The sequence below is a fragment of the Larus michahellis genome, chromosome 3 (assembly GCF_964199755.1).
Source record: "Larus michahellis chromosome 3, bLarMic1.1, whole genome shotgun sequence".
Classification (NCBI taxonomy): Eukaryota; Metazoa; Chordata; class Aves; order Charadriiformes; family Laridae; genus Larus; species Larus michahellis.
Genome location: NC_133898.1, coordinates 22,477,242 through 22,504,163, shown reverse-complemented (window position 1 = coordinate 22,504,163; position 26,922 = coordinate 22,477,242). Strand labels below are relative to the sequence as shown.

Genomic DNA, 26,922 nt, shown 5'->3' with positions numbered 1-26,922 from the left:
GGGGTGTTATTTCCAGTAACTGCCGGCAGTGTGAAATGGCTCCGATTCCCAAACCCTGCCCATCTCCTTCCTTCTTTTGCTTTGTTGGAAGACGAGCTGGGAGCCGTGTTACTCTCTCGGTAGCAAATACACCCCAGTGCTTCAGTGAGGGCACAATCTGAGTGCAAAAGGTGTAAGCTGCACCCCGTCCCCTCATTTGCCTTTCCCAATCTCCTCTTCCTGGCAGGAATGAGATGGGAAGACCTGAGAAAGAGACTTTTTCAGAGCTGCTGGTTTTACTGGCAAGCAGAGTGTACTTTCTATGGGAATCAGTCAAACGTTGCATACTGAGTCATCAATATCTGGTTTTTGGGTCCCTCAATAGCTGCCTCGTTACGTACCTGTTACGTATAAGTTACTGCTTGGGTAAGAGTGGGATAAAGAACATTTGGATCTGAAATGCAGCCTGACTTCCACATGGGAGGGGATCAGCGTGGCATTTTTGTCAGCGCGGCCTCAACTCGAGAAATCCGAAAGACAATGAAATGGCCACAGCGTGTTCCACAGCTCCAGGACGGGATGGGGATGTCTCAGCTCTTCGGAGGGCTTGCATATTCCATTGTAATTTCTTGGCAGCGTTTCCAGGGGGTGTTTGGGGTGGGCGGGGGGTGAGCAGTGAGGCTGACGTGTGGTTCAGCAGGTTGGGGTTGTTTTGCTTTATTTCTTTACTTAAGGTATACAGACACTTCCAAACTAAGTAGATCCCTCTCCCCGCAGTCCAGTTTAAAACATTAAGATGCGTATAGGTCAGTGAAAGGACAATAAACGTTCACTCCTGCGGGTGAAAAATACTGCTTGAGAACCAAGTGGCGTCATTAATGCTGTATAGTTAACGATGGTGCTAAAATTCCACGCGCTGTTAGACCCGAGACTTCTGATACCCAGTGTCGTGCACCGAAGAGGGACCTTGGACCTCTTAGAAGGCGTTGTGGTCCCCTGCCGCCATGCAAATGGAGACGGTAAATCCCCCCTGGGAGAAGTGTTCCCTGAGGTTTTGATCCTTGAACTGTGGAAAATGAAACAAACCCCTGAGGTACAAACCCTGTCCCCGGGGAAAGGCCGGCCCCTCTTGAGAAGACAGATTATCTTTCACTATCTTTGCACTTCTCATTTAGGGGCAAAGTCTAAATTCCGCCATGATCTATAAATAGAAAACCTCGATGTAATCGATTTTCAAAGTAAGTCCCATAAAAATACTTAAAGCATTTTTTTTTTCTTTGAAGTTTTTCAAGGTAGCTTGAGACGAACAAGGTGAAAGATCCCATTCGGCAGCTGCTGGTGGATTATTGATATTTTGTTTCTCGATGCTGCTGCTTAATCAGTGTCAAGCAATCACTTCATCCCTCAAACTATCTAAGAAAGTAGCACATTCAAATCTGCGGGAGGTGGGGGGGAACTGGGTGGCCCCCGTGGGCGCAGCCGGAGCCCAGAGGAAGGAGGAGCTCCAAGGGCCACCCGTGCTCTGCCTGGGTTTAGGTCTGCACCTTGGCTTTCTGGAGGTTTAAATTAAAAACCTGACGATTTTAGGAGGTGGTGACGCCTTTAATATAAAACAGGGGAAGGGACAGAGCGCTTTTGCCGTAGTGACAGACTGGAGACTTGGCTCACGTCTTGCACCCTTCAGGGCTGGCCATGCTGCCCATGCACAGCTTTCTGGCTGGAGCTGGGGCGATGGTGAAACACCATCCGTGGGGCAGAGCGCTACGCCAGCTGCAGGACTGATTTGCTGAGCGTTAAGGGCACATCTCAGGGAAACACGACTTCAAGGCTGAGTTTCTCTCTGAGAAGAATCGACAGTAAGGGATCAGCCTGTCCCCTTACCGCATCTGCTTGCCCGAAGTATTTCTATATGTATCAAATGTTTTAATAAATGATCCTCCCGGTATAATTTTGCTTTTCTCGATCTACCCCAGCTACTCAAAGGGTGCTCAGGAGGTGCCGTGGTTAACCCACAGCCCAGCCAGCTGCCGGGGCGTGCGGCTGTCGGCCTCCCCCTGCATCTGGCACAAAACCACTCAGAAACTTTGCCTTTTAATGACGGCTTTGGGACTTTCCCCTCGGCCCCGGGTAGCAGAAGGGAGCCCTGTACGCCGGAGATGCTTTTCATCCGAGGCTGTAGCGGGATGAAATACACACCTATAGCGGAGGGATTACCAGGGCTTTTTCTTTCGGGGGGGAAAAGAGCGTGATCCGCTGCGATGCCGGGGAAGGTGCCGTTTCAGCCTTTCACCCGCGCTGGCAGCGCGGAGGCCGAAGCAGCGCTGGGGCCGCGACCACCCGTCCCGCCGCCAGCCACAGGCCGGGCTTCCTCTCTCCCGGGCTCCCCCCGGCAACTGACGCCGCGGGGCCGGGGGCGCCGCTGCCCCGGGGCCGCTTTCGGCGGGCAGGGCCCGCACGGCAGCGGGGAAGCCGCTTCCCGCAGCCGTCCCGCCCCGGGGAGGGGGCAGCGGCCGCCTCCGGCCACACCTGTGCGGCGGCGGCGGTGGAGGAGGAGGAGGAGGGGGAGGAGGAAGCGGCCGCAGGGAGGTCCCGTCCGCCCGCCCAGACGGGTCAGCGCCCGGCGGTACCATGACGGTGGGTGCGCGGTTGGGCGCCAAGGCGAGGGGCAGGTTCTCCCGCCGCCGGCCCGGCGACGACCAGGTCTCCATCCTGCCCGGAGACGAGGAGGAGGCGGCGGCCGGGGGCAGCGCGGTGAAGGAGGAGGAGGAGGAGGAGAAGGAGGGGGAGGAAGGCGCTGGCTGCAGGAAGGTGCGCTTCGCCCTCCTGCCCGACTCCTACGAGCCGCTGCGGCCGCCGCGGGCCGCCGCTAAGCGGCCCTACGGGAAGAGGCTGAAGAAGTACGGCAAGGTGAGGACGGCAGAGCCAGCCCGGCGCCGGCCGCCCCGGGGCAGCCCGAGCGGGGACCGCGGGGCGGGCGGCGGCGCCGGGGGCTCGGCACCGGCTTTTCCGAGGGGCTCTCGGAATCCCACACACACCCCCCCCACGATCCTTCAGGCTCAGCTCCGGGGCGGCTGGTAGCCCGCGGGCTTGCTCTTGCCCTGGCCGGGGAGGAGCCGGTGCGGCGGGGTTGGGTTGGGGGGTGGCGGGAGGAAGGCTCGGCGCCCACCCTCGCCTGGATCAAAGAGGAGAAAATCTGCCCGTTTCGGAGTGAAAACGACACTAAGCTGATCCATGTGACGGGCACTTTGCCTTTCTTTGTTCGGCGTTTCCCTCGGCGTCATTGTTTTGACACCGTTCCTTAAAACTTCCAGTTAATTGGCCTGCTTTTTTTATATTATTTTATTGTTATTCTACTTAAGTGACCGAAAGAAAGGGTAATAAACACCACCACCACCACCACCCCCCAGTACACCCATTTGCCAGTTCACCTTCTAGGTGTCCCCTGAAAATCACTGGTATTAGTTAAAGGAAAAAGAAGAAAAAAAAAAAAAGCAACATGTTCTTCATTGTGTAACTGCTATTTTGGCTCAAGATCGTTCTTTTGCTTTCCTGCGTGGAAAGTCACAAGTCCCGGAGTCTGGTGGTTTATTTCTTTTCCCCCCAGAGGGTGGGTGGTGCTTTTGCTTACAAAATTGCTATTTGGAAGAATTTGATATTTTTTTTTCTTGTTTATGTCACTTAAATACAGTTCAGGGATGTTTGGTTGCAAAAAAAAAATAATAAAATAGGTTCTGTCTTGGCAGGAAAAACCTTTCTGGAGCCTGGAATCTTTTCCTGCCAGAGAGATTACAGATGTCCGTATGAGACCGGACTTTCTACTGCATTCTTTAAAACCCGATGATTTTGGTAAAGATATGCTTGCTATGTCTGACATGCAGAAAATGCCAGCTAGCTTGGCGAAGTTACTTACTTTTGAAATTCACAGAGTTTACAGGTGACAGCGTAGTCATGAGCTGTCTCACAAATACTACGGTCTCATAAAGAGATGAATATTTCATTCTTTTCATGCCGGGTTTGATACTTTGAGTTTCCAAGGCTGTGATTTCTGAGTCGCAGTAAACGCACGCTGGAAGAAGCGGTCTCAAGTCCGAAGAGCTTCCCGTGTAGGCTTGATTTATACAGAGCGGCTTCGTGAGCGTGGTTATGTCGCAGCAGTCAGTGGATCTGCTGATGCGCCATTGCTATATGTGCTGTTGGTATAAGGGCGATTGGAACAGCGTTTAACAGCACAGGGTGATTCTTAAAACGCTGCATATTCCCTTCTGGATTGGCCAGACGACATCCCCGCGGGGCAGGTTTGACAGTTTAGCTGTGGCAGTAAAAGACCGTGTCCTGAAAGCTGGTGAGGTGCAGGCAGGTACGTTGTATACGGTGTAGGAAGGAGGGAAGAAGTGGCGACATAGTAGGACAGGGGCAGATAAGGGAAGGGAAGGCACCGTGTCTCCTCCTCTGTCCCCAGGCTCAGCCCGCCGGGATCAAGCTGCCTTTTTATTTTACCATCTGAACTCCCTTCCGTAGTTTCCATAGGAGTAAATACAGCAAAATTGAGCTACGCAGTGGCATCACGACAGCTGAAGGTTTTCATGTGCCAGTACTGCTGTAATCCAGCTTTAAGAAATCCTTGGAATATAATAGATATCAACTGGATTTCACCAATTTCATTATATTTAAATATATATCCTCTGTTTCGGCGTTTTCCATATTACAAGGGGAAATTTTGATCTAGTCCCAAAGCAACCGTGAAGTGTTACTAGCAGTTAATTCTGATATTCCTCCCAAACTGAGCACATTGTATTAACTCCCCAGTCGTGACCAGCCATATCAGCAAAAACTAGCAAGAGTGAAATTAAACTTTGATTAAGATTCTTAGTTTGAATTACCTGTAGCAATTTACCTCTAATGCAGTACATAGATAAGTTCTTAAATGTGTACAGATGTGAAAGTGGGTCAAAACAGACTTATTTTGACTAAAAAAAAAAATTGTTTCGACAAAAAGCAATGAAATTTCTATAAAAGTATTCTCAGTGATTTATTGCCTTCTTGCTCAGCTCCAGTTTTAAACAGCTTATGTGCTTTTAAGAGTTACTAACATACTTTGAACGTGCGTGTGTGGGAAACACCTCTACAGATTAGGTGTGAATTTAAACTAATTTTATTCTTGACTAGAAGCCCGCATAAAAGCCTGGCTTCCTGTGGAGGCTGCATCCGTTGGGTTTAACTCTCCCCTGTGGGTGTGTGTTTCTAGATAAAAATGGTTGTTCCATGCTCAAGCCCTCATTAGCTGTGGGAGAAGTTAATTTTCTGGGTCGGTGACATTGGCTGTCGGAAGGATTTTATGTGAAGCTATTTTCTGTCACCTCTCCTTTTTTTTTTTTTTTTTTTTCTTTTTATCCCTTTCTCCCCTCTCTCTCTGCAGAACGTCGGCAAAGCCCTGCAGAAGGGATGCCGCTACTTGGTGGTCGGCCTCCAAGGATTAGCAACGGCTTATTCCGCGCCCTTTGGGGTGGCAGCTCAGGTGGCGTCCTTCGTCCGCTAGCGCAGCTCCACACGCTTCACCGGGGAGGACGCGAGGCCATTGCTGCTCTCCTAGGATTAAATCTGAGACCCGCACCTGAGAAACCTCTTGGACAATCTGTCCCTGCCCCCACCCTCTCGTCCAAGCCCCTTCCCCCGGACCAAGTGCTCTTCTCTGCGAAAACTTCCAGGGCTTTATAAAATTGGATGGGGTTGAAGAAATGCAAGGATGAGGAAGTAATCTTTTACTAATTGAGCTGAAGTTTGTTCTCAGACGTGGTTTTCTGAAGCTTTGGGCTATGCGTGGAAGGGAGCCAAGGATGGATGGAAAAGCAAGTCGGTGATGGAGAGAGATATAAAGGGAAGTAGAGGACGGGGGGGCAGCTGGGGAGGTGGAGGTGCGGGTCTGGCTGGTGGGAGGAATTGTCAAAGCAGTGGAGGAAACAGATAATGAGGGATCAGGAGAAGGTACTCTTTGGTTTTCTGATGTCCTTCCCCCTCCCCGAGAGGGTTAAGATTACGAGTGTACTTAAAAATATACTCAGATATAAATGGGCTGTGGTCTGAGACATGGTGAACTTTGCTGCATCGGTGGTGTTCATCTCCAGCACTGGAAATCACAGGCCTTTAAATCTTAAGACTGATGTAAAAATCCAGAAGGAAAATGAGGTGTGTTTGTCTTCCGATTTTGGGGCATTAAAGGTTCACTGTGATTAGTATTTTAAACTTTTCCTCTGCTGCTGTGAAACCTGCATAGACTTCTCTTACCGAGAACAGAGTTTACATCTGACATACCTGATTCTGGAAACTGGGGCTGTAAGAACACAGCTTGTGTGGTGGTCACCGGAAAAGAAAATGGATTACCAGCTGCATCTGAAAAAAACCCCAAACTACATTCAGCGTTTGGTATAAGAATGTACAACTGTTTCGTATAAGAATAGGGCCAAATAACCTGCCAGCTCCATCTTCATTTCCGTAGGTGGAAGTTGTAGCTAGAGAATGTCAACATCAGATGGCTGAGCTCAATGGGGCGGATGGAGCAGCTTCCGTGTCACACCTCCAGGGATATAAATCTTGTGGGGATGACACAGGAACAAGGAGGGTTACAGGCCTTCAAAATTCAGTGGGTTTTGATGTTTTTATTTTAATTTTTTTTTTTATATCAGTCTTTCACGGTAGCAGTAAAGGTTTTCCCTGCTAGTGCTTTCTCTGTATTATAGATCTTTCTAGTTTTGATAGTGGTTTTGTAATCAAGGAGTTGACTTATCTGGAAAGAAATGCTGTTCATTTTTCTTTGCCTTGTTTGAGTGAAGAGGTTTGCGTGTCTTAGCAAACCACGCTGTATTTCTTTTAAATGTAGCAACTGAAACAAAGGTGGATTTTTTTTTTTTTAATGCTCTTTTCTAACGGCACTGTAAATAAAAATACTGTGATCCATGTCTTGTGATTACCTACGCGCATAAGTAACGCGCAAAGGAGGCATTTCTCAGCGGTGCCCAAGCAGCGAGGGGAAGCTGCGATGTAAACTTCCCCGTGGCGTTCCGCCCGTGGCCTCGGCGCCCTTCTGGAAGGATGTGGTTGTAGCCCAGAGTCCATGGCAGTGCTTGGGAAAGGCAAGTTGTGGAGATGAGGTTGCAGAGGATCTAAGGCTGTAGGAGCTGGGGTAGGAATAGCCAAAAAAGGAATTTCGCTCATTGATTTCATGCCTTTGGTTGTTTCTCGTGAGCTTTCTTGTGGGGACAGACCTGTCCCTCTGATCTGCCCCCACCAGCATGCCAGAGGGTATCGATAACTGCTGTGTCTTCTGCAGTAGGCACGGGGCTGTCCTAACACCCGCATACCACACCAGCTTGTACATTTGGGGATTAACTTCAAATTTTGTTCCACCACTCGATGTTTTACAATGTGAATCATTAGAGATTTTTTTTTTGGTAAATGACTAAAGCAATGCAGGGGGGGATTTGTGTCTTCATTTTTCTATGTGAAATGAGAGTCCACCTGTTTGGCTGTGTGTCCTCTGAATAGCGAGCCTGCTCCCTCATTGCAACACCCAGGGTTCAACCCATTCAGTGCAGGGACTTTCCACGAAGGTAAACATGAACTTCAGTTTGTGAACCCTTCGGCACGACGGTGGCCACTGACTTTTGCCTGCTGACCTATGGTCTCTGCTCACCTGGTGCGACATTAAGGGAATAACCTGGCTTCCACTCATACAGAACCTGACTGATGCGTTAATGCTGCTTCCGTGTGAGCCTGAGAAAAGAAAAGCTCGATGCGTATTGGCAAGTCAGCTTCTGCTGGACGGTGTTTCTAAAATAGACCAAAAACAAAGGAAGAAAGAGAAAGAAGAAGCAAGCAAGTAACCTGTGCTGTTGCTATAGAACAGCCGGTGATTCATGGCAGCCTGTTTTCCTTCCTCAGGATGAACTGATGGTTCTCAGGGAGGCTACCAATTAGTGCTGCTTATCAGTGCTCCTTGAGCAGTAATTCATTCCTCGGCTGGTGGAGCGAATTGGTGAGGCTGGGCCTTGGCCTGAGGGTTTGCTACTCTCTTCAGCAGCCCATCTGGCACAGCAGCGTCTAGAAAATGTGAATCCGGGGGGGAGGGGGGAAGGGTGTGAGGTTCATTTTTCAGCAAGGTGGATGGCAGAGGACTGTAGTTCCTGTCAATCGTGGCAGCATCCCTGCTGTGCCAGGTCTAGGATGCAAAGAGGTGGGACAGGGCAGATCCTGCAGCCTTGTCGCTAAATGTTGTCTTGGTGACCTGAGAGACAAGAGGAAACATTCCCCGACTCGCTCGGCATTGGGTGGCAAGTCATCCTGCTCGTCCGACAAGAAATGGCAACCTCCATCCAAAGCCGAGGCGTTGTGCTGGAAGCCTGCAAGTGGCTCGGAGGAGAGCCAGACGTTGGTGACGGTGAGGAGGCTGGGCTCTCCGGGACAGCCCTGACCCTGATGGCGTGACAAGCCAGGAGAGCAGTCGAGGAGGAACTCTCGGCTTCTGCATGGTCTTGATGTGCTCTTGGCGAGGCTGGCCTTGGAGGATTCACCTCAGCGGGGTGCGCTTTCAACCCACGGGTGCAGACAAGGCTTGTCTGCGGCTTGTTTCCAGGTTCCTTTTAGGAATACAGTGGACATTTGACCCTCTTGTTAACACAGGTAGGATGGCTGAAATGCATTCCTGTCTTCAGGCGCTTGCTTGGCACCTTTACCCATCGTTCCACCTCACAGGTTTGTTTTCCGTGGTGTGCTGCTGTGCTATCTGGTTCCCTTCAGGTTTCTCCCTGCCTTTCACCATGTTTTATAACAAACGGCAGGATAAAGAAGTTTGGGAAGTTGAATGCATGCAGGAGTGGCAAGAAGTAGTCAACTTGTCCAAGCTTCTCTCGGGAATGAACTCCACTAACCTGACAGCTTGGCAAGTCACTTTTAAATTAAATCCCTGGCTATTGCTAGTGCCTGCTCAATGAGTCACGGAGCAGAATAAAACTTATTTCTGCTGTTTTTCCCAGAACATTTAATTACTACTCTGGCTCACCGTAGGCTCTGAGGAAATGGCAGAGGACTCACAGCTATTGTCCTTTGTCCTGCAGCGTTAGCAGCAAGGAAGCATTCTTGCACAGTTTGTTTTTGAAGTGCTGTTACCGCGGAGAGCCATACCACGCCACACCACCGCACTTCGGCGCTTCTGGGGCTTTGCCAGTCCCAGGCCAAGGTCTGTTTCAGGGATGAATGACCTTTCTGCCCTCTGCCTGTCTGTAAGACTGGCAAGGGGACAGGCTTTGTGGTGGGGTGCTATAAAACCAGTTGTCTTTTTTTTTTTTTTTTTTTTTTCTGTATCCTGAGTCCTTTGTTGGCTAGGCATTGGCCTCTTCTGAGACAAAACTGGTCCTAAAATCTGTACCAAGCTGCTGCAGTTGCCTGGACGCAGTCTGCTTTGGAAATCTTGTTTTCTTCAAGGAGCAGTAGAGAGCCTAAAGAGTTTGTAGATTAATGGAGATAATTAAATTAAAAGAAAGTAATGGAAGCAAATTCTCCCCTTCCTTCTCCTTGTAGGAAAGAGCTGTCAGGCTGCCGAGCCTGTTTCGGGGTGAAGTCTATCCTGAGCTCAGAGAGGGTGGTGCTCCTTCCTGAATCCTCTGTCATCTATGAGGAGAGGCTCAGGGCTCTGGACTCATTTAGCTGGAGGAGGGAAGACGACCTAGGAGGTCTTCTTCAGCTTTTCAATACTTAAGAAGGGGTTGCCAACAAGATGGAGTCAGGCTCTTTACTGAGGTCCACAGCCAGGCGGCAAGGGGTGATGGTCATAAATTGAAACTGGGGAGTTTCCAGCCATATATAAGGGGGAAAAAATCAGTAATATGATAATTAAGCATGAGAAGAGGTTGCCTGAGGAGGCTGGGGGGTCTGTGTCTCTGGAGGCTTCCAAGGCATGACCATACAAAGTGCAGAGCAACTTGGTGTGGGTTCAGTGTTGACCCTGCTCTGTGAGCAGGAGGCTGGAGGAGAGACCTCTTGGGGTTCTTCCAGCCTGGGTGACCCTCTGAGGCCATGAATGGGATCCTGCCATGATAAGCAGAAAGCTTCTATTTACCTACTGTATGGAGATGTAAAAGCCAGGTATCCTCACCCTTGCTAAAAGCACAGATGCTAAGAATAACGCTTTGCTTCTGATAACAAGGAGCGGCTGGTGAAGATCGCAGCGCAACTGCCTGAGTCCCCCAGCGAAGTTTACGCTGCATTGCACGATGCCGGCTGAAAGGCAATTGTCCTTTGGTGCCATCTCCTGGGAAAAAATCAGATTTCCAGCCTTGTCAGCCTGCCTCAATGTTCTGTCTCATCTCCTGCAGGGATTTCCCTGCCCTGCCCTAGGCTGGCCTCCGTGCTTTGTCCAGACCCATCTTCAGGATGTTGGGCACCAGCAGTGTAAGGTGTGTCTCTGCATACCGGTGTTTTCGACCCAGCTGAATCCCGAGCCTCCTGTTTGCAAGGGTTTCCGATGTAAAGCCATAGGAATATTGTTCTCGTGTTGTTTTTTTTTCCTTCAGCACCGTAAAATTCATTACACTGCCCTGAGGTTCTTGCCGTGCCTTAAAAATGTTCATTAAGGATGCTTCACTGGAGGAAAGGGGATGAGCCGCAGCCACTTCTTGTTTCTGAATATCATCCTCAGCTGGAGAGATCTCAGCTGCTCAGGACAGCATGTGTAATTTCAAACATGGGGGGAACGGAGGACGGCAGACTGGAATACCCTCCCAGGAGCTGCCTTGGACCCCAGCGCCTGCACGCCATCTGTATTTGCCTCCTGGTGCTTTCTGTTTTCCCCTATGCCTGCTGCCCGTGAAGCAATCCTTACTCCTTCCTTTCCTGGGACACTAAACTAACATCAGATTGCTTTTCCAGCTGTGCCTGAATGAGGGTGGGGACTTTCCTGTCCTTGGTGAATCCCATCCTCCCCCGGATTTATGATTCTCTGTGAAGGAAAAGCTTCCCCAAAAAAAGATCCCTTTATCTCATTGCTCCGAGTCCATTAAAAGGCATTTATCATTAATGACTCTATTTTTAATTCTATCATCGCAAATTATTCGCCTGAGATTTTTCCCTACATGAATTTCTCTGAGCTCATTTCTAGTGCATGACTCACTGAACTCTGATTTCCTTGAAGATTATAAGAGGAAACAGCAATGCTTTTATCCTCCCCGCCTCTCTATAAAGGAATTTTTTTAATTTATTGTTTGTTCTAAGCTTGGAAGAAGGATATAATTTTTATCATAGCTTGCTGAAATCAGCATAGGATGACTGCACGCTCGGCCGTGTCATCCCCTCATCCCCAGCTTTTGCTGAATTACCAGAGAATCACTGGAAAAATACCTGGCCCTGGGGTGGGTGTTTAACCCCTCTTCCTTCACCAAGATAAGCCCAGTCTACATTGAGCTCTATCCTGACACCCTGTCACCTAATCCAGGCAGTGTTTTGCTGTCTTTCTTACTGGGATTTTTTTTTTTGTAATGTCCATCCAAATCACCCCCTCAGTGCAGTATTTTATGCCCATGCTTTTTAACAAACTTGTGGCCAGCATAAATATTATTTTTTTGTCCATTTATTTCATTTGATGCAATATTGTTAGATTCCAAATTACAGCACTGTGCGCATAACTGAAAACCTACAAGTTCCCCAGTCACTTGCCTTTTTTTTTTTTTAGTGGAAACAAGTAAAATTCTTTAAATCTTTCTTCATCATTCACCTTTCTTTGACCTCTGATTGAGCCATTGCTACAAGAGTCTGGGATTGCCTTTAGAATTATCTCCAATTGCCCACAGCATCTGAAGGCAGATATGTCATTACTTTTTCCAGAAAATTTGTTCCACCAGCAAATTTGTCACGCAGATGCTTCTGAGCTGACAACATGCTCTTCCAAGATACGCCAGCAATCGCCTGCTTCCACGACCGAGTGAGCCTGGCCCCAGTTTGCCGTGGGATCGGCGCTGCGGGATCGGACACATTTTAAGCAGCCTGAAGCAAGGATCTGGCGCAGAGAATTTCAGCACAACTGCCCTGAAGTTTGGTGAAGTTACAAGCAATTGAAAACACGGTCGTTTCCTTTTAAGTGCAGGTTTACCGCGCCCTCTCTGGCTACGGCAAATACAATCCTGTTGCACAAGAGGCTGTAAGAAAAGCAGTACCTGTGTTTTGTCTGAATGGCTCTATTCCCATTGCTTTAGCAGAAGGAGTTGGTGTCTTCTAGGTAAGCAAGGGTGTGCCTGGGATGGAGGATTAAACAAACCTGCTGGTCAAGCGATTTACCGGAGGCTTTTTGAGAGGTGCCTGGTGTGTGGGTGAGGAGGGCTTTTCTCAAAGGCTGCAGTCTTAGGCCTGAAACGTTAAGCCACAACCATGCTCTCTGCAGCTATTTCTAATTTTATGTTCCTCGTATCACAGCGGGAGAGGAGACATTATGCAGATGCTGCCGCCTTCTGTTTTTCCTCTTTAAGCTCCTTCACGCCGTAGTCTCCCAAGAAGAGTCCGGGCTGAATGCAACAGCTGCTTTTCGGGGCTGGTCTGAACAAAATCTCCTTAGGCTCCAGGCTGGTAGATTTAGGGAATAAAATATTAAGGTCCTTCTTGGATTTAGAAATAATGTTTTCTCTAAATTAATACGCGATTGTTAGCAAAGGTGAGTTATTTCTGAATTTAGTTAACAAATCCTTCAAACTGAAAGAATCTGGTTTTGTACACCATTGTGCTGCCCATAATGTATAACTAAGGAGTTATACCATCACATTATATAGGTCCATACATCTCCGGATTCTCATGCTGGTAAAGTATAAACACACTCCAGACCGCTTTTCTCTGGCACCCAGAAGAAGGGAGCAAGCAGTAAATTACCCCAAATTTTTTCCTCTTATTCCAAACCCTGTCATTTTGATGCCTTGTAGACCAAAATTCAGAGCGCAAAAGCTTTCTGCACTTTGTGATTTGCACAGTGGAGAATACTACCAGTGCTTGAGAAATCACAGGAGATAGTTACTCATTTTTGCCTTAAGATTGTGAAAATAAGCATCAATGTTTGGTGGGAATGCCCAGGCTTTTTTAAAAACTTGTGGCCAGCATGAATATTAATATTTTTTTCTATTTATTGCGTTTGATGCATTGCTTTTATTCTTAGATTCTAAAACCACTTTGTGTTTTTGTGTTTTTACCTTTAGTACTTCCGTTAATTTGGTTTGATTCATGCTTGTAAACACTGCTTATCAGACAGTGCTTACTAATTAGACAGTTGTTGCAGTTTTGTTGAACGTTTGCCAATACATTAGATGCCTGGTTCCCCTTGTAGCGTTTTTTCTGCTCCTGTGGGTGCAGTTGCAGATTAAAGATCTCGGTGTGAATTCAGTTGAATTACAATATATTGACTCCATGCTAAATGAGAAGATTGATGGTTATCAAAGAGCGCGCAAGGGGCTCTCAGTCTGCTCAGCAGGGCTGGCTCTCCTCTCGTGTCTGTGGCAGAGTCATAAAAGTCATCAGGAGTAATTATTTTTGACTCAGTGGGTCAACAATTTGAAGGTGGCGGTGGGAGGTCTGGTCAAACCAGACCAAGCAGTTTAGCAGCTGTGACTTACCTGGTGCAATGGGGGGGGGGGGGTCTCAGGGGTATGGAGGATGGGGTGTCTTGCCGTGGGTGAGTGGTCACAGCCCGCCTGTGCTGCAGCGCGATGGCGTGGGGTGGATTCAGCCTTGTATGAATTGGATTCAGCCACAGCTGCCAGGAGCAATGGAGGAACGAAAGCCAGTGTGTGAGGAGATCGGCTCTGCCGGAGATACCTCTCAAGTCTTCGCTGCATCGGTCCCATCTCAAGCGCACCAGTTCTGCTCCGTTTCAGACCGGCCATTTAGGGTTACAAGCAGGAGCGGGAGGTGAGGCTGTACTGGTGAATGGAGGAGGAAATCTGCAGTCCTCGGCACAACTCCATGTCCTCCCAGGTGTCCTGGGGGGCTCACATGGACCTGTGATCTTGAGGCCAGACAGTGTGCCTGAGCAGGATGGAAAGGAAACAACCTTCAGAAGGTTCTGCCACAGATGCAGAACAGGTAACTTTTCTTGTAAAAAACCCAATTTGCTCAGTAAAGTAGCGTTAAGAAGGGGTTTCAAATGATACAGAAGGTGGGCAGGTGGCAGACCATCTCTGTATGTGCCTCCCACACAGTCCAACAGCAGCACAAGGCTCTGCTGATCAATCATTAATCTCCAGAATGAACTGGGCTTGTTCCAGGGGCAAATTAAAAATAAACAGTAAGTACTGCTTAGGTCTCAAAAACCATGAATGGCATTACAGCGTGATTTCAATAGCAAAGGCATAAACAAGGGATGCCCTCCCTCCCGTCCTTTCCCAAAGCTAATGTTATCAGAGTCCTTCACCCCAAAATCAGTCTGTAAAATGAGAATAACAGGGAGCAACTTCCCAAGGTGGCTGGGAGACCACTCGAGTGATACTGAGCATCTTGATGAGGAATGTAGATATAACTCCCTTCTGCACCACAGCTGGTCAGGTAGGCTGTTAACCCCCTCACCTGAAAGAAGCAGACAATGACATTTGCAACAAAATCAGGTTTATTTCCCTTCTCTTCTCCATCAGCAACCATGCCCCTATGCTCAGGAGAAGATGCCTCTTTGGCACTATTTGCTTCATGCATTCATGCCCACAATCATATTGTGGACCTTTTGGTTGAGGGCTCCTCCATGGACTCCCTTCTTGACCGTGAGGAAGATCAGGGCTTCGGGGGTCTTGCCAATACAGATGGATCTGCTGTCACTGCCTTTGCTTCTGACATCCATCACGTTGTCTTCATCCACCAGCAGGTTGTCATGAATCACACTGCACTTTTTGCCAGCTATGGTGATTCCCGTTAGCAGGAACGTTGTCTGATCCTGGCCCGTGATCAAGACCACTTCTTGGGGTGAGATGGCTGCGAGGAGACCTCCTGGCTTGGCCTCCCACATGCAATCATTGTCAGGGATAGCCACATCTTCAATGTTCCTGTCCTCCAGGATGCCATTAAGGTAGTACTTCCAGTAACCCACCATGGCTGGGCTCTCTGAATCTCTCAGAAATGCCCAAGACCGAGCTTCCCTGTCTCCTGCCTGCTGGGACTTTGGTCCTGGCACACCAATCCTAAACATTTAAATTTGTGAGTTCGACCTTCAGATCCCTGCGAGCCTGAAGAAGGGGTGAGCTGGGGGGAAAATCAACTTGCTCTTGCTTCGCCTGTGAGGACAATGGCGGTTGCCACTCCGTCCTGTTCTACAATGTCACAGTGGCCGGGTGTCCCACAAAGTGACTTCCCCGTGACCCGAGGGATGCTCTCAGACGGGGGTCTTGGTACCAGGCACATGCCCCAAGGCCGCCAAACGCCACGGGACCCCCCGCCCCAGCCTCAGGTGCCGCCATTTGCCGCCCTCCCCACACCAGCTGTTGGCCTCCAGCCACCGGTTTCCCACCTTTTTCACCCAAACGGCTGAATTGCACGCGCTCACGTTCATACTTTTCCTGCCACGTTGCTTTTCACAAAACCCCACGTATTAGAAGAAACGCATTTGCTGCCTGTATTTTGTCACGCTGGACACCGACAGCCTGCGCTCAAACGTTTATTGTCTGCGCTTGTCTTCCACGGAGGGTCTCGCCCCCGCAGAGGCCTGGGACAGCGGGGCAGGTGCCGGCAGAACGCCGGGCAACCAGGCCCCTTCCGCGCCAGGGGCGGCGGGGCCGGAGGGGGGCGGCCGTCGACTCTCGTCCCGCCCCCGGCCCCTTCAGGCGCCGCGCCGCCGCCGCTGAGGCCCAGTCGCCATGAGCGGGGAGCGGGGCGGGCTGGGCCTGGTGCTGCGGGTGCCGCGGCCGGGCTGGCTGTGGCGGGGTGCGGCGGCGGCGCTGCTGGCGCTGGGCGCCGTGCTGGGGGCCTGGCGGTGGGCCGGCTGGCGGGCGGCCGGGCGCCGCCGCCGCCTGCAGCGGATAGGGACGGTGTTGAGGCTCTTCGTGTACCCGGTGAAGTCGTGCCGGGGGGTGCCGGTGGGGCTGGCACAGGTGACGGCGATGGGGCTGCGGAGCGGGGAGCTGCGGGACAGGTACGGCGAGGCGGGACGGTGCTGCCGGGCCGAGGCTGGGGCAAGGCCCTGCGGCCGGGCCTCCGCTCCGGTTCCCGCCCCCGCCCGCCTCCGGGCGTTTGTTGGGTGTTGTGGCGGTCTGGCCGTGCCCGGCAGGGCCGCGGGGGGGACCCCCGCGAACGGCGTCGGTCTCCAGCCGTGGTTGGAAACGCGTTTCTGTTCCCCCCCTCCCCGCCTTTTGTCACGCTACAGGTTTTGGCTTGTGACTAAGGAAGATGGGCACATGGTTACAGCTCGCCAGGAGCCGCGGCTGGTCCTCATCTCTGTCAGCTGTGAGGACGGGCAGCTGGCCTTGGAGGCCCCGGAGATGAAGAGGCTGTGCGTGCCTGTAAAGCTACCCCGGAAAAACCCCGTGCGGAACTGCAGGTACTGAAGAAGAGGGGTTTTTTCTCTCTCCTCCCTTCTGTCTAACTGTCTGTCACTTACATACGTGCTTTGCTTTTTAAGACTGCGTGACTGTTTCCATTTTCTTATGCAGAAATTGGAGGGTGAAAGTTGGGTATCTCTGCTTCTTTTCTCTTCTCTTTCAATGTCCCCATCTGTGTAATGGAGAGAGACTTCAGACCAGGGCCTGCGCTGACAGGGCAAGGAGCAACGGTTTCAAACTGAAAGAGAGGAGATTTAGATTAGATATGAGGGAGAAATTCCTTACTGTGAGGGTGGTGAGACGCTGGCCCAGGCTGCCCAGGGAAGCTGTGGCTGCCCCATCCCTGGAGGTGTTCAAGGCCAGGCTGGATGGGGCTGTGAGCAGCCTGGTCTGGTGGGAGGTGTCCCTGCCCATGGCAGGGGGGCTGGAACTACATGATATTTAAAGGTCCTTTCCAATTTAAACTGTTCTGTGATTCTGTGAAATTCTGCTGCTATGTGTTATGCAGGAGGCCAGGATTGACTGTCATAACAAAAGGTCTAGTTTTAATCTGCTAAACACTAATGAAAACAAATCTCAGGAGTAGATGGCACAATATTCAAAAACCATAACATTATACATCTGCCAAATGAACTGTGATCTTCTTCATAGAATGTCATGTTTACTCATTTGTGTTTACTTCTAGTGTTTTCATTTTTGCTTGATGAGTTGCATCTCAGAGCCTCAGTCGTGCATATTGGTATTTCTGGGTCACCACTACTGTATGCATCAATGTTTTTGGATACACACTGGCCACTTGGAATTGTTGAGATGTCGGGGTTTACATTCTCTCACCCCTGTCTGTAGGCATTTAATTGAGTTGCCTAAATTAGTAATTTAGTTGCCCGAGGCTCACTCTGTCATCGCAGGGGAAAGACAGGCATCCCCAGAGAGCAAGTAGACGCTATCTCGAAACGGGTTTCAGGTGAACAGGTTACAAATGTAGTCATTTACCTGTGTGCAGGCCTAGTTATTTTATCCGCATATTGAAATCCATGCTGGAAAACTGAAAAGGGGAAGGAGAAAATCTTTTCCCTGTTAAGATGTCAATTAATATATAAGACTGTTTAGTAACCATAAACAGTGTTAGCCCCTACAAAGATACTGGTGTTTTTTCCTTTGGATAGCAGAGAAAGTTAATGTACCAGCTGCTATGGTTAAAACTGAAAGAGTGCCGGAAAGGAACTGCATTCACTAGCTGTTGGCATAAATCTGTTGCTGTGGAAACTCTTGATAAGCGTAGCTCAGTATCTCTGTTTATACAAGGCAGGTGCAAGTTAGAAATTATAGCATTTCTCATGGAGAAATAGGACAGTCTTTTAAAAATCTGTCTATAATGCATCTATGTTAGCCAATGACACATACACTACAAAAACATGCAGTTTTCAAAATGTTATTTTTCTAAAATTTGTTGTGCCATTAGAAAAAAAAATATTTAAATAGACTACATGCATTTCAGTAATGAAAAACTACCTTGGATTTTCCAATGTTAGATCTCAGCGACTTGTTTTTCTCTTAATTTTCTTCTTTCTTTGCCTTAATAAAAGATTGCACTCTATGGCTTTAAAATTGCTAGAATTTGGGAATGCAGTTAAGTAAAAATTAGATGCCTGTAAACGGACTTTAAAGACTACCAAGTTGTCTGGTATTGTAGGTGGTGTCATAGGATGTGAAATTAGCCATACCCATAGTTCAACATTGCCTGGTACGTTTCAGGGGGAATCCTGAGGTTTTATATGACTCTCCTGTGCTTAAACAACTTGCCATTTGTCAGCTCAAGGCTGATTCTTTCTCATCCATTCAGCCATTCTTAAGAATGAAGTTTGGGAGTAGTACTGTATTCAGGCAAATGAAGATTTGGCTTTTGCTCTGAGATTCTTCCCTTCTGGCTTGTGCGAGGGAGTAGCTGTGTTACTGCACGGTACCCTGTGCCGGCAAGGCCCTCTGCACAGACTTATATTTATTCCGCCACTGAGCGAGAATGGTGCCTTCAGGTTGGTGCTGGCTTGCGCCCGGTAGTTTGGGGCTAAGGCAATGCAATAGTGCGTCTGGCCGCAAAAGCCTGTGCGGATGCTCATCATGTTCAGTCTAAGTTGCAGATTTTAGGTGGATATTTAAAACCCCTGTGTTTGGGGGAGTTAAATGTAGGGTTGAAGCCAATGTCTAGGCACAGTTTCTATTTGTGCAAATATTAGAGGGGTTCTTATAGCCCTCTGGTTAAGAAGCCTAGTGTTCTTCGTTTGTGCTCTCTGTCAGTACGTGTTGCAATACTGAAATTGCATGATCGGTGCCCATGGATACCTATACCACTGAGTGCTCAGAATAGATCTGCGTCGTGGGTGGATAACAGTAGTGTTGGAAGTTGTAAGACCCTCACCTTTGTGGTCAGAAGGCACACAGGGACTGAGAGAATGGCGGGAAGAGAAAGGCAGGTGAATGCTGTCTGGGGCAACAGCATTTAGTCCCAACCTGTGCCATGGAGTTGATAACAGGGATCCCAGCAAACAGAGCAGGGATATTGCTGCCAGCAACCTAATGATCCATCTCTCCCTGAGGTGAGTAGAGGAGGGCTCCTAGGAGCTGGGCTTAGGCTAAATGAACTACCTGGGCATCTCTGTGCTTTAAGCTGTCCAGTGTTTGATTGCAGAGGTAGAAGAAAGTGTAGTGCATTTGGGTCAAAATCACTACTTTGAAGAGAGTAGTAAAACAATTCATGATTGGTGTTGAAGTTTATTGGAAGGTTGAGTTGAGATTTACTTTTCTGTGCCAGCAAAGCGTTCCTTGCGTAAACTTGTTTGTATTCTGCTGCCAGTGGCTTTTTATGCCCCATGGACTTTGCTTCCATTATAAATCTTTAACCTCTTTTAGCATATAGAACAGCTCTGGCACTAAAATCTGAAAGCTTCCCTTACAATTAGGGACACTTACAATTAATAACATTTGTAAATGTCAGTTACAGTAACTAACCACATCCTTTGAAACTATCGTTCACTTTCTGAAATTAATTAACTTTCAGTTGATTTCTGAGTAGAATTCTTTTGGTGTTGCAGTCATGTGCAAATGCAAGAGTAGACACTTTTTTTGCTTGGAAGTATGGCAAACAGTTAGGTTTGTTACTGGTCATTAATGTGACAGTTAGCTCTGGGCACCTAAAGCTGTTTCATGGCTCATTCTTTCACCAGCTGCTATCATCCGGCCATGTCCATGTTACTTAGCTTCCAAAACAAGGTGACCATAAAGAGACTGCACAGGGAATGATCCTTTTGCCAAATTCAGAAACCAGCTGCCACCTCATTATAATTCAGGCATTTTGTTTACTGTGTCTTGCTGCTACTTTAAAACAAGTTGTTTGCCTTTGAATAATAAGCATACTTAAGCCTTCAGCTTTCCAACTAACTTGCTGACGTGTCTTGTGATCCTTCAGGGTGTTTGGAATGGATATCCAAGGCAGGGACTGTGGAGATGAAGTGGCTCAGTGGATCACCACTTTCCTGAATTCAGAGCCATATCGACTGGTGCACTTTGAGCCCTCCATGCTGCCAAGAAAGTCAAAAGACATAATAAACCTTTTCCGAACCACAGATGAGGTAAATGAATGTTCTCTTTCTTAGTACTTTGTTTTAAATATTTGCTACCCACCCACTAAAACCTGCCCATTTTGGCAGTGGAGCCCTGTTGAGCAAGGTGTGTAGTCATGTACTTAAACCACATGAGTATCTCCTTTTCTATGATGAGATGACTGGCTTAAATTTTGCTTTAGATCTGTCCTAAGCTATTGGCCATTGTAGGCTAAAAAATCTGATACTGATATTTGAAGAGGAACTGTTACATTGCAGAATAGCATTCCTTTTGTGCCTCAGTGAATAGAAAAAGGTTATGTTTTTAAAGATGTTTTGATGTGTAATCTGTTACACAGGAAACCTCCGTTCCCTATCCCTTGTTAGGTCTAGGAGTGTACTGATATGAGTTGCGTTACCTTGTATTTTGTTTAAAGGAATGATGCTTAACCCGGGCCTCTATAGCTGTGGGCCTAGGAATTAAAATCCAAGGAATGTTATGGAGGTTTCATCTCTTGCTGTGGGAAGAGGCTTGAAGGTGTGATACTAGAGAAAGTTAATGCAGGTAGGGAAAGGACATGTTGTGCTCAGACGTCCTAATCACTGGAGCCACTGATGCCCTTCTCTTTGTCTAAACAACTCTCTCGCATGAAGATGGTTTGAACTGTACCTGATGAGCGTAAGCTTTTTAAGTAAATGCAAATTGTGAGTACCTTGCCTTACTGATGTGATGTTATTATCTATAGGGCATCAGTGTTTTGCTTGTTCTTGCACAAAGAGAAGAAGGTATATTCCATTAGGGACTCTTATGCATTTATTATGTAAGGGCACTGAGACCAATACAGAAGACTAGGATTCAGGAAAAGGGATGTCGCATTAGGAGGGGTGACATTTGGAAATCCTAGCGTGAGAAGAGGACAGAATTGTTTGTTTAGTTATTTCAGCACTCATCTTGTGTTTGTAAAGGCACGTACAAGGGGGAGGGGAAAGGCGAATATAAGAGAAAGATGGGGGAGGGCTATACATTGAAATTCTTGCCAAAATTCCTTTTTTTTTTTATGTAGAACTAACAAACACATGAGTCGTCTTTGAATACTGTTCATTGTCCTTCTTTGCTGAAATGGCAGTCCTTCCACTTCCAAGCAAACCTAGACTGACAAGTGGACAGTTGCAATTTAGTATTGCTATTCTGTATGGGAAACTGCCTCTGATGTTGTGATAAGATAGATTCATTATATAGAAAAATCCACTTAGTTGATTATAGTCAACAAGAGAAGTTCAGCAGGTCCATAAGCATCTTAAGTACCTTTCATAACTTAATTTTTTTACTGATTTACTTAGTTCCGTCTGCAACACCTAGAATAAATGTGTGGGACATGCATGCAATATTACTTTGTAAGAAGCTATGGTAGCTTATATAACTTTGGTTTAATTCTATAAGTAGAAGTTTAATTTTGCAATATGAGCAAATGAAACTTGCTGTGGTTACTGAAATAGGAAGGGGCATGTTGTTTTACTTGTTAACCTACTTCCAGGAAAATTAAAACCTGAATGCAGCAGCCTAACAGTCGGGCCACTGGTTCCAGCATATCCAACATATGGTCCTTCTGCCATTCAGTAACTTCGCTCCCATGCTCTTACAGCAGCCTTACGATTTGTTTGTGTGTTTGTTGTTTTTGTTTTTTTTTTATGTAGGTTGCCTATCCTGACTGTAGCCCAGTCTTGATCGTCTCAGAAGCTTCACTGGATGATCTAAATACCAGGCTGGAGAAGAAAGTTAAGATAGAGAACTTCAGACCAAATATTCTTGTGACAGATTGTAGTGCTTTTGAGGAGGTAAAATAGCTTTCTTAAATGTTTTTTTGAAGGCTTGGTTATGTTTCTTTTATAACTCAATTTCCTTGTGTGATGGTCCCTACAAGGATGAGGAAAGCTGCTATTCTGTGGTTTTTATTTTTTTTACAACTGGATTCTAGAGAGATACGGTTTCTGCGTACCTCCATGTATGTGAAACATTGAGGGAGGAGACAGGTCTACAAATGCCTATTTAGCTTAGCAAAGGATAAAATAAGTGTATTTAAACGACAGGCTGCCACTGAAAGTTCATCTTTAAGTGTAAAGTAAGGAAAGCTGTGCATGCTATAATCGATCAATTGATACAAATGAACAGTTTGTAAATTGACAGTGTGGTGTTTTATAGCCTTTGGCACAAGAGTAAAACTGACCATTGCGATATTATAGTCTATCACTGCATCTCTCACGATATTCTGGTAGTTCAAAAAACACTATCTGGGAAGGTGCCTGGTGATGAAGTGAACTGGCGATGGTGGCTTTTAGGTGTGTTTATGTCAAGTTGCCATTTTTCCAGAGAATTTGCTCTGGATACATCTGATAATTTCCCAAATGTAACAAGTTCCTAAAATGAGACTGGGTTTTTGCCTTCCAAGAAGGATTGCAATAGGAAGCTTGTGTAGATGAGAAGCGAGAACTTACTTCCACTAAAAATTTCCTTTCTGCAAAAACGGTGGCTTGCCAGAGGTCACAGATCAGATTAACACACATACAGTAAGAATAAGCTTACTTTAGGTTCAGACAAGTGCATGCAGCAGAACAGGATTTATTACTCATGTATCTATCTTTCCATATATAACTACTAGTGGGTCCTCAGTTGGATGACTGCAGTGACTGTAGGGTTTTCGCTAAAAAAGTACCCTAATATTTACTTGTTTTGAAGGTGAAGTAAAGGTGATCATCAGGAATGGTACTGCTTCTTCTGGGAGTGACTGTGCCTCTCCTGGAAAAATGGTTGTCTGTGGATACACCTAATCTGTGCATAATGTTTACCTTCCCTCAGGACACTTGGGAGGAGATTGTTATTGGCAATGTGAAGATGAAAGGGACAGTGTGTTGTGCCAGGTAAACGTTTGAGAGCGTTATTTTAAATAGATGTGTAGAGATCTATAATAAGAAGCCGTTATTGATTTAGCGCTCTCTGTCATTGCAGGTGTATTTTAACAACTGTTAACCCAGACACTGGAGTCATGGACAGGAAGGAGCCCCTGGAAACACTGAAAAGGTTGTAAAAATACCAGTGCTTCTTAGGCTGTGTGAATGGATTTAGGCTAGGTCCCAATAGATGTTAGACTAGTGTTTTAAAAGAGGTTTGAAGTATGCACGGGACATAATAATGTAGTGTAAAGGTCTGTGTGTATTGGCTTCCGTTCTACTTTCTGCAATTCTTTATGGTAAGAAAATTCAGGAAGTTCTCTCTTGGTTCTTGCAAACTTTACATTCCCTGTCCCTTTCATCTCTGCTAGGGCGAATGCCTGGGGTAACAGGTATTTAAAGCATTTAAAGGTCTAGCTTTGCAACTTTGGTATTTCTTTTTATAAAGTCTTTTGTATGTGTATTATACAAGGATGTGTGAATACAATTAAGTGCCTTTTCTCTATTTTAACTGCTTGGTTCTCTTAATTGTAATATTTATTTAGTTTTTAGTCTAGTATGGGGACCAGACCACTATTCATATGTCCTCTCTCTTATCACTGGTATTTTGATGTTTAAAATTTGCTAAAGAAGTGCTCTCTCTCTGCAGTTACCGCTTATGTGATCCATCTGAGCGACACATATACAAATCCAGCCCTCTCTTTGGAAGATACTTTGCCGTTGACAAAACCGGAACGATTCGAGTTGGAGACCCTGTGTACAAGTGGGTCCCTGTGGACCAGTAACGAGAGAGAACTTTGATCAGAAGATGCCTTTTCACTTGGATATGCAAATTGTTTTCCCACGAACTCAGTCACCAGCATAACTTTTTCTTATTTCTTGCAATATTTTTTGTGCTATGTTCCTTTGTAAGGTGAGGGGGGGTTGTCTTTCAGGCTATGAAGTGCCAGTCATTTCAGATTATGTCATCTACTAGCATGCCTGTAGCAATCACATCTTTAGTTTTTCTGGGGTCTGTGATAGAAGAAAATCTAATCCAAGACAGACTTCACAGCACTACTGTGAGTATCACACCTCCTAAAATCTTAAGTCAAGCTTGATAACAGGATCCAAAATTATGTACGAGGGCTTTGCAGCATGTATTGGATACATTGAGTGCCTATAAAGAACCACAAAAACAGTCATGCCAAGTGTAAAGTAAGTATGTTGGTCACGGAGCTGCCTTTACAGGTGAAGAGGGAGTGCAGATGGCACGGCTCTGTCTTGGATTCCACCCTTCTTTGGTCTTAAGCATGTTACCTTATCTATGTCTGGAGGTACTGTCTGGCAGTGTTTCTTATCCTGCAGTGATTTCCTGAAGATCGCTCCTGTCTTTTGAGACTGGAGCAATATCAGAAAGAGAAGGGTTGTGAGTTGACTAAATGCTACTCTAATCCTAGAGGTGGGAACACTGGCTAATGATGTGTAGGACTCGGGGGTTCATTTAGTTTATGACCTCTGCTTTATAGAGTTCGAACCATGAATTTTTTTCTCTTGTGAAGCAGGAGTGATGCAGTTGCTAATGTATCAGTAGAACTTTAAATTTGACTAAAAGAATTAGGTGTTCACTGTATCAGAGACAGCTCATTGGAGGGGAAGAAAACCTGTTCGAACTGCCCCTTTCGGATTCCGAGCCTGCCCCTTTCAAGCTGATGTGCAGAGCTCTGTGTTCATGCATAGTTCCTCTCTGTTACTGTAGACAGTTAGGCTGCTAAGCAGATGTTTGGGAAGCTGTGGTTTTAGACTGAACATGTTAACACCCTTGCTGGTTAAGCATTTAGATCTTTGGCTGCCCCTCTACTCTAAACCAGATGTCATCTGTTTGTATGATAATTATATTTTCTGCTATATTTCACACTGCATAAAACAGGTGGGGGGGGAAAAGTAGTTGGACAATAGCTATAGTATCTTTTCTTTAAATATGACAATATTTTTTAATTTTTTTTTTTTAAAAGTGGACTCCAAGACAAAAGCCCGCCAAGCCATCTTTCAGATGCTTGACTGCCTGTTGCTTTGTTGCGGATTGCTAGATCTAGAAAGAGTGTTGAACTAGCCAAAAGGGGAATCTAATTAACTGTGAAGAAGGACAAATCATGACTCAATTTGATGTTTAGATTCTTTTGTTTTCTTTTGTAAATGTAAAAATGGAATTCTGCTGTATGTTCATAACTCAGACCTGTAAAATGAAGAGCCGTCGTGCCTTTGAGCAAATTCAGACGGATGTATGGGGCAAGCCTGAAGCAGACATATGGGGAAGGTAGTTTTCTGTTATTTGTAAGCTCAGGGTTGCTCTGTATATCCTTTCGTTAGCAGAATGCTCTGTAAGTATTAAGTTTTCCTGTGACATACAAGTGCCCAGTTCAGACTGCATGTTGCATATTTGTGTATTGTTTTGCCTGATGCAGCAACTAATGGGAGGAAGTGAGAGAAAGAGCATCTTTTGACAAGGACAATAATCCTGAGGTTCACTTTTGAAAAGCGGATGTTGAATATTAATATTAGAATCTGAAACCTTGTGATATTCCTAATGGTATTATTAAGCAAAGACAGCCTGCTGGCCTGCCAGAGCAGTTAGTTAAGTGTGTGTCACTTTATTAAGTCAAAGAAGCAGAAGGAAAGAAGCACTGTTGTTTTAGCACCACATTAGGATTTGTGTAACACAAATTGTGTGGTATAGATCATCTTGCCTCTCGTTAGGCTGTTATCAATTGAACTAGTTTCGAAATGAGGCTGTCTTTCCAAGGAGAAACTGCATCTGCGTTCCTGTTAAGAAAACGCCATGGATCTAAAACCCTGACAGATCCCTGTAAAAGCCCCTTAAAAGAATGTGGCTAGAATCCTAAAATAGGTGTGCGTCGGAGTACAGCACATTTCACAAATGACACTTAAATCAATTATGTTGTGAAAGAGGGCCATTCTGGGAAGGGGAGAGTGTAACTTAGGAACATTACAATATAAATATCTTCATATAAATGTTGAACTACTGTACCTGTAGGAATTGCATTTGATTTTGCTAAAGTCATGCAGGGAATTGACTGAGAACATGTTAATCTGTTAATCGTAAAGCACTATTTTTTAAATTGTGTACTTAAAAATTTTAATTGCTTTTTTAACTCTAGAGGAAAAAAACAAAAGTATAAGCTTTTATTGAATCCAAACTCTTGTGTAAAATTTGTGAATCTTCTTTATTCTTTGTTTGTTGTTTTGTCATTTAACTGCCGTTGCTCTTTCTAGGACCTCATATATAATTAGCAGTGATTTTTTTTTTTTATTATTATTATTTTTTTGTTTTAATCTTACCTCTAAGTTCAGGAAAATATGCAGTTAACCAGAGGAAGCTATATGTGTAAGAGAGCAGAACCGTCAGATCTGAGTAGTCTTCAGACTCAATTTTACAACCCTTATGATCTAGATGATAAAAAAGATGTTTACAGACTATCTTCTTTTTTCCACAGGTGTATGAAAGTAGGGGAAAATGGGTTTGAAGGCAGGAAAGTTTGGTACGCTCAAGTCAGCGCAAGGGCATGTTTCCTATTCAGGTCTTTAAGTATAAAGCCAAAATCTGTTTTGCAGCGCTTACTGTACCAACATAATTCTTGCAGAAGACTCTGTGAGTGGACAGTCCTTGCAGGCAGAAATTTCCCGGTTGCTTAAGATTTGAGGTGGGTACATCTTCAGCCAAGTCTGCCCCCCTGCCCCCTCCCCAGAAAACAACAGAGAAGGATCTGTGCTTCTGCATCTTAAAGAGAAAATAAGCCTTCCAAAGGCATTGCTCCGCTTCTCCGTAAGAAGAAAAGAGATTCCTGGCCCTTGCCACTACAAAT

General features: G+C 46.4%; 3 protein-coding genes across 3 annotated transcripts; 2 read left to right on the top strand and 1 right to left on the bottom strand.

Annotated features, from left to right (window-relative positions):
• Positions 1-2,529: 2,529 nt before the first annotated feature.
• On the top strand, positions 2,530-6,930 carry C3H1orf115 (chromosome 3 C1orf115 homolog). The gene is made up of 2 exons (XM_074579073.1): positions 2,530-2,886; positions 5,396-6,930. The coding sequence occupies exons 1-2, from the start codon at positions 2,608-2,610 to the stop codon at positions 5,513-5,515; spliced, it is 399 nt and encodes a 132-aa protein (XP_074435174.1). The 5' UTR covers positions 2,530-2,607; the 3' UTR covers positions 5,516-6,930.
• A 7,664-nt stretch (positions 6,931-14,594) lies between these two features.
• LOC141740412 (mitochondrial amidoxime reducing component 2-like) lies at positions 14,595-26,286 on the top strand. The gene is made up of 7 exons (XM_074579071.1): positions 14,595-16,111; positions 16,343-16,516; positions 19,981-20,143; positions 21,809-21,949; positions 22,968-23,029; positions 23,118-23,189; positions 23,709-26,286. Exons 1-7 carry the CDS (start codon positions 15,837-15,839, stop codon positions 23,842-23,844), a joined length of 1,023 nt encoding a protein of 340 aa, XP_074435172.1. The 5' UTR covers positions 14,595-15,836; the 3' UTR covers positions 23,845-26,286.
• PFN3 (profilin 3) lies at positions 14,678-15,172 on the bottom strand. Its single transcript, XM_074579072.1, has one exon. It carries the CDS (start codon positions 15,170-15,172, stop codon positions 14,678-14,680), a length of 495 nt encoding a protein of 164 aa, XP_074435173.1.
• Positions 26,287-26,922: the final 636 nt, after the last annotated feature.